At 34.4% G+C, this 14,733-nt stretch overlaps 2 protein-coding genes across 3 annotated transcripts; both read right to left on the bottom strand.

Moving 5' to 3' along the window:
• Positions 1-2,434: 2,434 nt before the first annotated feature.
• Positions 2,435-5,943, bottom strand: LOC106296427 (uncharacterized WD repeat-containing protein C2A9.03). 2 transcript variants are annotated; one of them, XM_013732560.1, is made up of 9 exons: positions 5,835-5,943; positions 5,593-5,740; positions 5,351-5,515; positions 5,194-5,280; positions 3,877-4,011; positions 3,680-3,790; positions 3,516-3,607; positions 3,195-3,300; positions 2,435-3,112 (listed from the first exon to the last, which is right to left on the bottom strand). In XM_013732560.1, the coding sequence occupies exons 2-9, from the start codon at positions 5,731-5,733 to the stop codon at positions 2,612-2,614; spliced, it is 1,338 nt and encodes a 445-aa protein (XP_013588014.1). In that variant the 5' UTR covers positions 5,734-5,740; positions 5,835-5,943; the 3' UTR covers positions 2,435-2,611. The 2 variants fall into 2 exon arrangements, with proteins under 2 accessions (XP_013588014.1, XP_013588015.1); XM_013732561.1 differs by having other exon boundaries at positions 3,680-3,766.
• A 5,931-nt stretch (positions 5,944-11,874) lies between these two features.
• LOC106298176 lies at positions 11,875-12,876 on the bottom strand. Its single transcript, XM_013734254.1, has one exon. The coding sequence runs from the start codon at positions 12,874-12,876 to the stop codon at positions 11,875-11,877; it is 1,002 nt and encodes a 333-aa protein (XP_013589708.1).
• Positions 12,877-14,733: the final 1,857 nt, after the last annotated feature.

Here is a 14,733-nt window from a genome sequence, read left to right as displayed (position 1 = left end):
TTAAATTACAAAAATGTAAGTTTTCCTTAAGTATACGACTAAAAACATTAAAATGACATGTATCAATTCGATGGTAGATTTGAAAGCTTTCAAAACCATATGGAATATAAAAGTCAAAATAATTCAACCGTGAAAACAATACTGTTCACTTTTTTCAAGAATGTGTTTGATGGAAAAAACAAGGTTTTTATGTCATAATTTGTTTAATGTCCAATCCGATCAACCCATGATGTATTTTTAATAAAAATTGATCCGATCCATCGGAAAGAAATTATATAATAACAACAAAAAATATTTTATATATATAAATAAAATGATCAAATATATAAAAGAAACTATCGATAATATATACAAATAAACTCACCCTGCGCAAGGCGCAAGTCTTATTCTAGTAAAATAAGAAATTTAAGTTTTGACAATGAAAGATTCCGCATATAATAATAAAAGGTTGTCGTCGTTTTCAAAGCAGTTGGACGTCGTCTTGGTGAGGAAGATGAATGGCATCATGTGAGCTTTAGGTGAATTGTCCCCTTCAGATTTTGTTCAAATAGTAATATCTTTTTCCTCTCTGGTTTTATCGTTTTCGCGTGAGATCGTGAGTAACGTGACATATGGTCCATTTCTCCATTTCTAAAAATACTAACAATTAGTATAGATTTTGTTTTACAGACTGGAATTCCAAAACTAGTACACAAGTTTTGGATTCTATTACGTTGTTGTTATCAGTAGACATAGTTCCCAATTTGAGTTGTAACACCGTTATATTGGATGAATAATATATCTTAACATCGATTCATGGGCATTATGGGTATAAACGTTCATAGAAATTATGATGAAGTTTGAACATGTGACTTCTGAAAGTAAAGCAAAAAGGAAAATCCATCAAAGAAAACAGAATCCAACACTCTTTTACTAGATAATGAGAAGAAAGTTAGGTGTTGAATTATGAATAATGTTGTTACAAAAAAAAATTATGAAGAATGTTCCATAAAGCTTTAACATTTCAAATAGTACATGGCACATCCTTGATCACTTTTCTTTTCCCATTTTTCAAAAATAAAATATCGACCATCAAATCACTTAGGTCTGGGCGTCTTGATAGCTGTGATGGTTTCGGTTCAGATTGATTTAATTTTTTAGATTTTCGGTATTATGTTCATAAACTTCATTCAAATTTTACTAATTATCGGGTCGAATTCAATTCGTTTCTATCTGGGTTTAGTTCGGATCGGATTATAATCAATGTCTGAAATCATCCAAAAATATTTTTTTTTAAACTTGAAAATTGACAATTTCTCTTCAAGATGTATAAATTATTCACAAATCTAATTAAAAATTAGTTATCTAAATTAACTAAAATAACAAATAAGAGAAACCGGAAAATCTTTAGAATAGGATAAAATATCTAAATTAACTTAACATATATAAAATCATTAACATAATTAACTAATTTTGAATATCTTCGATTCCTAATTCGGGTTTCGGTTCGATTATCTAAACCCTAAAGTACTAGTCTCATTCGGATATTTTTGTGTAACAGTTTGGATACAATTTCGGGTTTTTTTGGTTCAAGTTTAGATAGGTATTTCAAGTTAGGGTAAAAACGCTCAAACCTAAAATCACCTAACAATCTTTATGTCTGAATATAATCATAAGTTCATAACCACCATTAGATTAGAATCACTAAACATAGGGGTGATTGGTCATTTGGTTGGACTGTATAAATTGATTTTAGGTTTAATTTTCATCTACCGTCTTAAATACTATCAATCATGTTTTATCTTGGTTTTTAAAGGTACAACCAAAAACTAAAGCCACCGCAAAAACACATAAAAAATAATTGTAAAAATCTTATTTTCTAAAACTCCATTTTTTTTAGCAGTAGAAAATTTTAAAACTACATTCATTAAAGGTAAATAAAAAATTCCTAGGGACTATATTTTAAAATAAATTTTCTATAGTTACAATCACCCCGTAATCCCCAAAAAACGAAAAGAAACAAATATAGTTTATAACTTATATTAGTGGACTAAAGGTTCAAAAGCCCAGTAGTATAGGCCTTCAAAAGCAACTTAACCAGTGATAGGGCAAAATTCAATCCAAACCGGAGTTTAATGTACAAACCAGTTGGTTTTATTGATTCAAAATATTACTTCCTTTTCCTTTGTTCCTAAATATAATATCTTATATTTAGGTAGAAACACACATATTAACAAAACTATTTGTTATCTAAAAATTATCATTAAAACTATAAATTAGTGATATTCAACTAATTACAAAATATACTATTAAAATATGATTGAATACACAATTTTTAATAAAATAAAAATTACATAAGAAAATGAAAACATCTTATATATCAGAACATCAAAATTTTATAAAACATCTTATTTTTAAGGAACAGAGGAAATCTTACTTTTAGGAACAGATAGAGTATTAACCAACCCATGTTGTAATTAAACTGCAATAACCTTGCATAGAACTAATATATCTATCAATAAACTTACATGAAGTGGCAAACAAAGGTACAAAAGTCCACAAAAACAACGACTTAACCCTTACCAACGTCGTAACATAACCTCTCACACACATAGAGCTCACTGGAGTCAGATCAGAAAATGGAATCCAAGTACAAGTGGTTACGCTTCCTACTAAACTCCAACAAGCTACCGTATGTACGATCAGCCACTCCCACGAACAGTGCTTCCGTGTCAGGACTAAACGATATTCCAGCTATTTCTCCAAACATATCAATCTCTTGACACTGACTATAACCAGCTTCCGTGTCAAACACGTGCACAAAGTCTGCTGGCTCAGCCATGGCCAAGAACCGTCCATCAGAAGCAAACCTCAACGCTCTAATAGCTCCCATGTTTCCTTTCAACACTTTGAGCGACTTAGATAAGTTCCTCACGTCCCATAGCCTGCATGTTGTGTCTTGGTTCCCCGTGGCTAGGATTTGCCCGTTTGGATGCCATGCTGATGAAAACGAGTAGTCGAGATGGCCTTCGAGGGCATGGATCACTTTACCTGATCCAGCATCGGCTAGTAAGCACTCGGGACTGTCTCCTAAGACAGCCACTAGCTTACCGTCTGGACTTGCCGTCACGTTCTAAACAAAGATGATAAAACACATTAACACTTTTGAAACACAAGAGTATATGTAAGTAACAACGGTGATTTGATTTACTTACATTTACCGACCAGTCAAAGGTAAAACTGTTGAGGAAAGCAAAGTTTGTAGCGTCAAGTACACGGACGGTGCAGTCATTGTTCGCGGTTATAACTCTTAACGAGCCACTACATGGATTAAGAGACCAAAGTATTCGAGTTAGAAGAGGAAGGCATAGCGAAATGAAATGTTTGCATATAGCTCCAAAATTTTTAAAATAATTTATATAAAAAACTCCCAAATTTTTTAAAAGATTTTTATATTAAAACCTTATTAAATTATTTATAGCCCCCAAAATCTGAACCAGGTGTATATGTTCTGTTTAACCTAGGTTATTAAGTACCTTGGTGCGTTGTATATATCAACCGAGTTTGTGATGTCGTTTTCAACCGATGTTAGAACAGTACAGAATGCAACTCCAGGTTCGTTGATTCTCTGTAATAGAGAAGATCACAGCGAGTGAGATCACTCAAACTCAAGTGTATAAAGATTAAATGTGTTTAATACCTTACAGATAAGCTCTCCTTGGAACCCTCCCGCAACTATCAAATCGTCTTTAACTGCCATGGTGCTTATCTGGACTCTTGATATAGACTGCGACAACAATCCAGGCTGCTTCTGTAAGATTGATGTACCAATAACGTTAACTTAGTGTGAAGTCCGAGGTTTATGGACACGGGATAGAACAAGTAAAGTTAACTCACCATAGTAGGAACAATTGGCTTTGCCACGTTAAGTACTTCTTTGCTCGTTTGCAGCAAAGAAGACCAATGCATGAGGGAGTAGTTCTTCATGAAATACACGTCGTGTTTTGTTGTTGCCCAAAGCAAGTTCCTCAGCTGCAAAAAAAACACAAAAATGTGACCATGGAGGTTAGGATTCACATCATACACATTTGATCATCTTAAAGACGACAAAAGAAACATATAAGTTCACATGCAAACACAAAAGGCAAGAAGGAAACAGAGCGACCCTTCTCAGTAATCTAATGTGAATGTCAGGGGCTAATGAGTGGATGATACAAGCAAAGTGTTACAAACAAAATACAAAATGTAAAATATCCTAAAGTAATAATAATCACAAGTCACTAGTGACAAGTGCATGGTAAGGTGAAAGATGCATAGCGTCAAGAGGCACTCATATACAAGTTCAAGCAAAAAAATAAAATCCCTGCAAAAAAAAGGATTATGGCAAAGTTTTAGTCCTTGTAAATGTGCAAACATTTTCCTATCATACCATATTAAAAATGGTTTCTCTATGGCGCCAGCTGCTGTCCCAACCTGTTTAAGAAAGGTCAAATCATACAGTAACTGTTTCTCAAAATGCAGTGGAGGTAGTGGCTAGTCTTCAAGTGCTACTTACTCTGTTTGACTATTATGAACACAAATGATCCATAAATGGACACTAGGCAACGCTAATGCAATGCAAGAGAACCTATAACTCTGCCTATCAACCTCTTAAGAAGTTGTTATTTCTAAACTACTCTGCTTCGACCATCCTAGAAACATATCTTGACATTTTCTTGAATCAGTTAGAACGTTAGACAATATGGCAGTACCTGAGTAAACATTAAACGTAAAATTATTAAAAGTTAGGAACGAAGCAGGTTAAATTAAGCACCCTTTCAAGATCATCTGCAAAAGAAAAAGGACTTTTTGTGAATCAACACCCCAGCTACATAGCTGAGGAGGTATAACAATGCACATAAGAAAACAAAAGTTCTAGAACCAATAAAATAAACAAGTACAGCTGAAACACGTTATACGTCTTCGAACAAAAACGTTAGCATCATGTGACTAATACAAATAATTCCCTAATTTCATAAATGAACTAGGAGAACTCAGTTTTGATAAGAGGCCAACTTGCATAGTATCTTTTGCAGTTGCAAACTCGTTTACTAAACACAAGAGCTAAGTAACAGAGTATTTTATAAAATGAAGAAAAAAGAAACCTAGATGACTCCAGGTAACATAGGTAACAAAGTATATACCAAACAAAGTTGAGAAAGTTGTCTTGTCTACCTGAAAATGTGCAATAGTGGACTTAACAAGCCTCGTGTTGAACTGGAAGTCATAAAAGTGTTTTCCTTTCTCTACTTGCAAGCATTCCTGTCAACAACAAAACCAGAACTCATTAAGACATAAGAAACTTAAAAATAAGTAAGTTTAGATTACAAACCTTATCAAGGTCTTGTCTGGACCTAAAGAGGATCTCAAAATTCTTATACTGTTGCAACCTCTTGTAACGGTATTGATCTCTACTGTAATTAAGCCTCTCCCAAGGGATCCCTTGAATATCTTTCCCGTTCCTAGCTTCTAACGCTGACGTATCACTCTCCTGAGTCTAAAGATTAACATAACTCATAAGCTTAAACTAAGTAATTACCACTCTACTAAACTAGACCAGAATTTTTAGCATACCGGGTCAAGATCATCCTCGAAATCAGAGTCAGCTTCACTCTTGTGATCAAACTCTCCAAAGGGTTCATCATCTTCAGAATCAGAGAAGCCGTGAAAGTCATCAACGAGGTATTCAAGGTCAGAGTTGTCGAAGATATCCATTACAAACCTAGTGAAACCAAATCAAAAACATGTCAAGAAACACCATAAACACAAAAGGGTTCTCAAGAGTTTAAAGAAGCAAGGATATACTAAGAGCTCACCGTGTGATCGCGACAAAAGATTGTGGAAATGGAAGAAGAGGTGAGTAATGAAAAGCTTTCTGTGGTTTAGAGAGGAAACGGTGGGGAGGTGGTGGTGGTGTGCTTTATAACGGTGGAGGTACAAGAGAGCTTGTGTGGGTCCCTTAGTTATATTGTGGGACCGGTTAGAGCCGGTAAACCAACTTGGCGAAGAAGGTTTGAATCCGCGAGCGTTTCTAGGTTGAAGTTCTGAAGTCTTTGGGACCCACGAGTTTAACCGGAGCAGTAGTTAGATGGTCAAATGGAAAACGTTAAAAGTCTTTTAAGAAAATAGTCTCTTTTTTAAAATTGTACACATAGATTAAAAAATTATTAATTTTTTATATTTTCTAAAAAAAACATCATTAATTATTTATTTAACCAGAGATCAATCAATAATAAAATAAAAAATATATTATTATTGATCATATAATATTAAGTATTAATAAATTTTACATAGAAAACCAAAAACGTCATATAATTTGGAACATAAAAATTTCTCTAAAACGATTTATATTAATAAATAAAAAGAGTAATAAATTAATAAATGCGAGATACCACAAAAATAGGAAACCCTATATACTTTCTTTATTTTATTTTTTTGGTATAACTTTCTTCACACTTTGAAATCTTAATTTATTGCATGTAAATATATTGGGATATTATTTCTATAAATTGTTGTTTAGTATAAAATTAGAGAATCTAATCAATAATAATAAAATATTGTAGAATATATGCTAAATAAATATAAATACATAGAAATTTAAATTTAATAAATTAAGAAACAATCTAAAATAGATTTAATGGGACTATTACGACTAATTAAGACATAAACTATCAGGAATTTATTTAAAAGATAAAATATGAGACAGCAGGCCAAGCGACATATCATAGTAATAAATAAAAGATTAGTAACAACAGACACTCGATGAAATTTTCAAACATTTGTAATAAATATATGTTTGTTGTTAGAGTCTCTCTTCCTTACGTGGCCACATAATTCTACCGACATCTCATAATCACTATTTTAATGTGCAATATTGTCACCCGCCTGTTTAGTCATGAATTGGTCACGAACCTATGACGACACGAAGACAGATACGGTTACACACTCATCACTCGTCAACCAGACGTCCCACGTGCTGGGCTCACCTTCGTTCAGGTGGCGTTAATTTGATACCAGTGGTTTGATTTTAGCTGTGAATATTTATGTATGTTTTGACTGAATATTAATTTCTACGAAACTCTTAAATACATTGAAGAATCTACTAATAAGTACTAAGCATTTTACTATGTTTTTGAAACCGACATTTTTATCCAGTCAAATCTAATTACGTGACCAGATAAAATTTGATAAATGGGAATTAGATTTATTGTGATTAGGACATCGCGATAAGTGGCTTGATTTGGAAAGTTGCCAAGTGATTAATGAGATAACATATGTATCCATTTCAACTTTTATGTGATTGGTTGGACGGTTATATTTGTTTACGTTTCTTAACAATGCATAGCTTATTTTTTTTTCCTCTAAAGCTTCTTTTACTCAATATTGTCTATCAAAGACAATAATATAACCGCTGATAAATAAACTCTTGAAAAAACACTATAACCCGACAGAACATATAATTTGACAATTACGATTACAAGAAAAATCAATGATGAAAATCAGTAAAAATTGGTTGGATAATGACAATACATTGATGACACCAGCTTGTTTCGTGTTTGTTAACAATCGAAATGTTTTTCCACATCACGACGGACTGTAGTCACTTGGGTTACTTACACGAAAAAAGTTCTCTAGATAAAGTTAGATCTTTTTTCAGTTAAATTTGTTCTAAAAAAATTCCTTCCAAAAAGTTTACTTTTGAACCCGTCGAACAATCTGTGATAATCATTACAACAATAAAACGGAACAAAATGAGAATATCTCCGATTACGAAAGCCGGTGAAAAACGAAAGATATGTCCAAAAATTTAGGGAAAAAGATCAAACATAAAACCATAGTACTGGAAAATAAAAAGAAAATTAGAAAAAAAATTCCGGATCCAGTGCTCAAAAAATCACAGCACAAAATCACAAAAAATCTCTTTTTTGTTTTGAATAAAGAAGGGAAGACAAGAGAAAAGAGGAATTGGTGTGTCTTATTCCATGAATAATGAACTCTTCATATAGGGATACAATATGAGGGTTTAGCTTGGAGACCAAGTACAAGTAAATCTCGGTGAACAAGACTTTCTATAATTGACATCACAATAAATATAACACTTCCCCTTGATGTCTATTATGCGCGTATGATACTGCCTCATTAAAAACCTTACCAAGAAAACCTAGTGGGAAAAACCATGGTTAAGGGAAAAAGAGTGCAGTGCGCAATTACTTCCCCTCATGTATACTAACGTCAAGATCCTTGAGACGACGTAATCCAATAAGATGAACCAACTTCTTGAAAGTAGAAGTGGGTAGCGCCTTGGTGAATAAGTCAGCTAAATTGTCACTTGAACGAACTTGAACGACACGAACATCGCCATTCTTTTGTAGATCATGGTTGAAAAAGAATTTCGGTAGAATGTGCTTTGTCCTGTCTCCTTTGATGTAACCATCTTTGAGTTGAGCGATACATGCAGCATGTATCCATCTGTTGGGGATTCTTTCCCTGTAGATAGACCACAATCTTCTCGTATATGTTGAATGACGGATCTTAACCATACACACTCGCGACTAGCTTCATGAATGGCTAAAATCTCTGCGTGGTTGGAAGAAGTAGCAGAAATTGTTTGCTTCATTGAACGCCAAGATATAGCAGTTCCACCACAAGTAAACACATATCCTGTTTGTGATCTAGCATTGTGGGGATCAGACATGTATCCATCATCTGCAAAACCAATCAAATCTTTTGTGGATGGGTTAGGAAAGAATATTACCATCTCTTTCGTACCTTGGAGGTATCGAAGTATATGTTTTATCCCATTCCAATGCCTACGAGTTGGGCATGAACTAAACCTTGCCAGTAGATTCACTGCAAATGATATATCAGGTCTTGTATGACTGGCAAGGTACATTAATGCCCCTATAGCACTTAGGTATGGTACTTCAGGACCAAGAACTTCTTCATTCTTCTCTCTAGGGTGGAAGGGATCTTTATTCACATCGAGTGATCTTACCACCATTGGACTACTCAAAGGGTGTACTTGATCCATAGAAAATCGTTTAGCCACCTTTTATGTGAGTTTCTTGATGCACTAAGATTCCATTCTTAAGGTGCTCAATTTGTAGTCCCAAACAAAACCTTGTTTTTCCAAGATCTTTCATCTCAAATTATTTCTTCAAGTAATCCATTGTAATTGAAATCTCTTCAGGAGTTCCAATAATGTTTAAATCATCAACATACACTGCAATTATAACATATCCTTTCTCAAATCTTTTTATAAAGATACATGGACTGATAGGATCGTTTTTATAGCCTTCTTTCAACAAGTACTCACTTAGGCGATTATACCACATACGTCCTGATTGTTTCAGTCCATAAAGAGATCGATATAACTTTATGCTATAACTTTCTCGAGAATTAGAATTTGCTGCTTCTGGCAGTTTAAATCCTTCAGGGACTTTCATGTAAATGTCAGTATCTAGTGGGCCATATAAGTAAGCTGTGACTACATCCATTAAGCGTAAATCAAGTCCTTCCTTTATCGCTAGACTGATAAGGAACCTGAATGTAGTAGCATCCACCACAGGAGAGTATGTCTCTTCATAATCAATTCCTGGTATTTGTGAAAATCCTTGAGCAACTAAACGTGCTTTGTATCTCACAATCTCACCATTTTCATTCCTTTTTCGCACAAAAACCCATTTATATCCCACTGGTTTTAAACCTTTAGGTGTACGGACTACAGGTCCGAACACTGCTCTCTTTACAAGAGATTTTTATTTCAGCATCTATTGCTTCTTTCCATTTTGGCCAATCACTTCTTCGTGTGCACTCTTCAATAGATTTTGGTTCATGATCCTCATCCATAAGATCAACTGCTACATTGTATGCAAAAATATCATCGACGTCGATTTGCTTTCGGTTCCATTTCATTCCAGACATGACATAGTTAGTTGAGATCTCTTCATTATCAGGTACCTGAATTTTTTTTTGTGTCATGTTCTCTTCTGGAGATTTTTTATTTGTAGTAATTACCTCGGTTTCATTATTGCCAATTTCTGCTCCTTTTCTTTTTCGAGGATTTTTATCTTTAGAACCGATAGGTCTACCACGCTTCAGGCGTGTTTTAAACTCATTAGCAGGTTGGTTTTGTCCTTCTTGGACATTCATTCTAACTGGAGCATTTACAGCTGGGATATGTGACACAGTCATTCTTTTTGGGTCAGTAAGTGCATCTGGCAACTGGTTTGCTAAGCTTTGTAAATGAATTATCTTTTGGACTTCTAAGTCACATTCTTTAGTTCGAGAATCAAGATAAGATAATGATAATTCATTCCAATTGATATCATTTCCCACATATTTCTTCTCTTCCCCTAATGTTGGAAAAACAGACTCATTAAAATGACAGTCTGCGAATCGGGCCTTAAATAAATCCCCTGTGGATGGCTCTAAGTATTTAATTATTGATGGAGAATCATATCTAACATATATTCCTAGCCTTCTTTGAGGTCCCATTTTAGATCGCTGTGGTGGAGCAATCGGAACATATACTGCACATCCAAATATCTTAAGATGGGAAATATTAGGCTCATGACCCATAATCAATTGTGATGGGGAGAATTGATGATTACTCGTTGGCCTTATGCGAATCAACGCTGCTGCATGTAATATAGCATGCCCCCATGCAGAGACTGGGAGTTTTGATTTCATAAGCAATGGTCTAGCAATCAACTGAAGACGTTTAATTAACGATTCAGCTAAACCATTTTGTGTGTGAACATGTGCTACAGGATGTTCAACACTTATCCCAATAGACATGCAATAATCATTAAAAGCCTGGGACGTGAATTCACCAGCATTGTCTAGGCGAATTGCCTTAAGGGGGAAATCTGGAAAATGTGCTCGTAATTTGATCAATTGAGCAAGCAGTCTCGCAAACGCCAGGTTGCGAGTTGATAAAAAAGAAACATGTGACCATCTTGTTGATGCGTCAATTAGAACCATAAAATATCTAAAGGTTCCACATGGTGGGTGAATCGGCCCACAAATGTCTCCTTGAATACGTTCCAGAAAGTTTATTGATTCATGAATTATCTTGGCTGGTGAAGGCCTTATAATCAATTTGCCTTGAGAACAAGCAGCACATGAATAATCATTAGGAAGAATCTTCTGGTTCTTCAGTGGATGCCCACATGAATTTGTGATTATCTTTCGCATCATTGTTGAACCGGGATGACCTAACCGGTCATGCCAAACAGTAATATTTTCAGTAAACTTCTGGTTTACTACATTTGCCTCAATTGCACTAATCTTAGTGTAATATAATCCAGTGGAGAATGTTGGTAGTCTTTCTACTACTTTCTTAGAGCCATGAATAATGCTTGTAATGTGAAGAAATTCAATATTTCCTTCATTCCTAGTCTCACTATGATATCCATTTCTGCGAATATCTTTAAAACTTAGTAAGTTTCTTTGAGACTTAGGGGAATACAATGCATCAACAATTTCAAGTTGTGCTCCCATAGGAAGTATTATGTTTGCTCTTCTGGAGCCTTCAATTATCTTTGCACTATCTTTTATAGTGCTCACACTTGCTTCTCTATTTATTAAATGAGAAAAGTATTTCTTATTTTTCATAATTGTGTGACTAGTTGCACTGTCTGCTAAGCATAAATCTCCACCATCCATTTCTCTTCAAACAAGTAAATAAAATAAATTATAATTTCATATAAAATAATAAAATAGCTTAAATTCATTAATGCAAAAGAAACAACATCTTAGTAAATAAAAACCAAAGCCAATAACTAAAAGCCAAATGATTAAAAGCCAATAAATAAACTAAAACAAAGCATCTCTTAAATAGTTATTGCTCAATCACTTTTTCTCTTCATCAACGAGAAAATCGGAAAGGTCAAGGTGAGTGGCATCACCAAAATCAAAATCATCCTCTCCACCTTCGTACACCATGTTTGTTTCCACATTCTTTCCCTTTTGTTTTATTGACTGTTGATACAAAGCAATAAGATGTGTTGGTGTACGGCACGTACGAGCCCAATGGTCTTTACTTCCACATCGGTAGCATTCATTTTCTTGTTTGTCACCATCTTTCTTTTCCCACTTCTGGTGAGAGTTAGAGTTCTTAAAAGAAACTCCCCGGACTCGAATTTGACCATATCCACGTCCACGTGTATCTCTACGACCACGTCCACGACCACGGCCACGACCGCGACCACGAATGTAGCCATTTCCGCGGCCAGTGTTGTTCTGTTCAGTCACATTCGCTTCAGGGAATGGAGCAGAACCAGTTGGACGTAGTCCATGATTTTTCATCAAAAGCTCATTGTTCTGCTCAGCCACAAGGAGACAATATATAAGTTGGGAATACTTCTGGAATCCTTTTTCACGGTATTGTGTCTGCAGGACAACATTATTTGCATGAAAAGTAGAGAATGTCTTCTCTAACTTATCAGCTTCCGTGATTTTCTCCCCACATAACTCCAACTTGGAAGTTATTTTGAACAAGACTGAGTTGTAATCACTTACAGACTTAAAGTCTTGTAATCTCAGATGTGCCCATTCATAACGAGCTTTAGGTAAAATCACAGTTTTCTGGTGATCATACCTTTCCTTTAAGTCGTTCCAAATGACTTGTGGATCTTTCACCGTCAAATACTCATTTTTGAGATCTCCATGGAGGTGATGACGAAGGAATATCATAGCCTTTGCTTTATCTTGATTTCCGGCTTGATTTCCTTCTAGGATTGTACCTTCAAGTTCCTTTGCACTAAGGGAAAATTCGGCATCTAATGCCCAAGCCAAATAGTTGTTTCCAGTGATATCAAGAACTTCAAATTCAAGACTAGAAATTTTCGACATAGCTCACTGAAATAATAAAATAGTAATCAAATTCTTATAAATAAAATAAGTAAAAATGAAATCATCCTTATTAAAAAGTAAATAAGCTATATATGCATATATTTACGTACAAAATGTATAAGGCAATATCAATATTTTATAATCAATGCATAACGTTTCTCACAAGTAAAAAAATAAAAAATAAAATTAATTAATTAATAATCGTAACTCCACAAAACTAAACGTGTTACCAAACTATCAATCTACACGGCAAGGCAATAATAAGTTAACAATCTACATGTATTAGTGTGCTAAAATAAACTCGTGTCATGTTGATCAATTCGAGCGAAACATATCTATATGTTAAAGAACAATATTATGGGATGCAGCCATAAAAACAATATTAATAAAAATATGGTATGCAGCCGTAAAGTCAAAACTATGAAATATTCATTTGTGAATGCTATCAATAATATGCAGCCGTAATTTTCTAAGATCAATGCAGCTGTTAAGAAAAAAAAAACAATCGATTCACACATGTGGGCTATATCTAATATGTCTAATCAAATAAAAACATGTGAGGAAAGAAAATAGCTAGCATGTATAAGAATTAAAATCAATGTGTACACATTATAGTTAGTAGCTAAACATATTTTAATGTTTGAGCCAATATATAAGAAATAAAATCAATGTGTACAAGCGATGTGATTAACTACTATGATTTAAAGGCATTGGTAGTTCACTTGTTTAATAATAAACCATGGATCTAGAGCCGTATTCAATTAATAATAAACGATGGATCTACAACCGTATTCAATTAATAATAAACGATGGATCTAGAGCCGTATTCAATTAATAATAAACGAGTATTAAGCCATATACAAGAAGCAATAGCGTATGGTTACTCGTGATTCGGTTCATAACGTCGATACGATCTCAACGAGATTCAATGATTTTCATTCCTTGAAAACAAGGTCGAATCAATATGGTCGACTAAAAACTTATAAACTCAATCAATCAAATATGAACTATGAATCCATTCTTACAAACCACGAATTGATAATAAGCATGATTTGAAAGAGGATTAAACAGAAACTAAAAATATAACATAATAAGAATCTCTACCTATTAGTTCAAGATCGTTAGAGTTTCGTGCTGATAACGTGTTTTGAATAAAGAAGAGAAGACAAGAGAAAAGAGGAATTGATGTGTCTTATTCCATGAATAATGAACTCTTTATATAGGGATACAATATGAGGGTTTAGCTTGGAGACCAAGTACAAATAAATCTCGGTGAACAAGACTTTCTATAATTGACATCACAATAAATATAACATTTTTTTTTTCCCTCTGACGGCTAATTTTTTCAAGATGAGAATAGACAAGTTGACAAAATCTATCCTATACTAAAAGGTTAATATGGAGTGTTTCTAACCTGTCCACGTAGGATAATATATTAGACCAATCAAAACATTCTAATAATACACGCTGGCAAAATAACCGGGTAGCAGATCTCTTGCTTTCGTACGGGCTCCGCTTTGTTTGATGGGCTTCACCGGTTCGTGTTGGGCTTCGCTACCCAGTTCGAATAATAAAAAAAACTTCAACGCACGATGGATATCACGAGGCTCTCCCTTCTCGCTCTTCGTCTTCACCTTCCTTCACCATCGTTTCACTTCTCCGATCCCGATCCAGAACCCCCACAATCAATACTACACTACAACTCCATCCAAAAATTCTTTCTTTATGATTTCGATTCAGTTTACCCTTTCCCTGCTGCTTTATATACTGATTTTCTCTCCTGAGTGCAAACCAAACCCTAAAACTTTTTTGACCTCGATTCGCGATGAAACCGAATGGAAAATCCCCGATGAACTC

Source organism: Brassica oleracea, chromosome C6, assembly GCF_000695525.1.
Source record: "Brassica oleracea var. oleracea cultivar TO1000 chromosome C6, BOL, whole genome shotgun sequence".
Taxonomy (NCBI): Eukaryota; Viridiplantae; Streptophyta; class Magnoliopsida; order Brassicales; family Brassicaceae; genus Brassica; species Brassica oleracea.
Note: the sequence above shows the minus strand (reverse complement) of the source record. Positions and strands in the feature narration are given on the sequence as shown.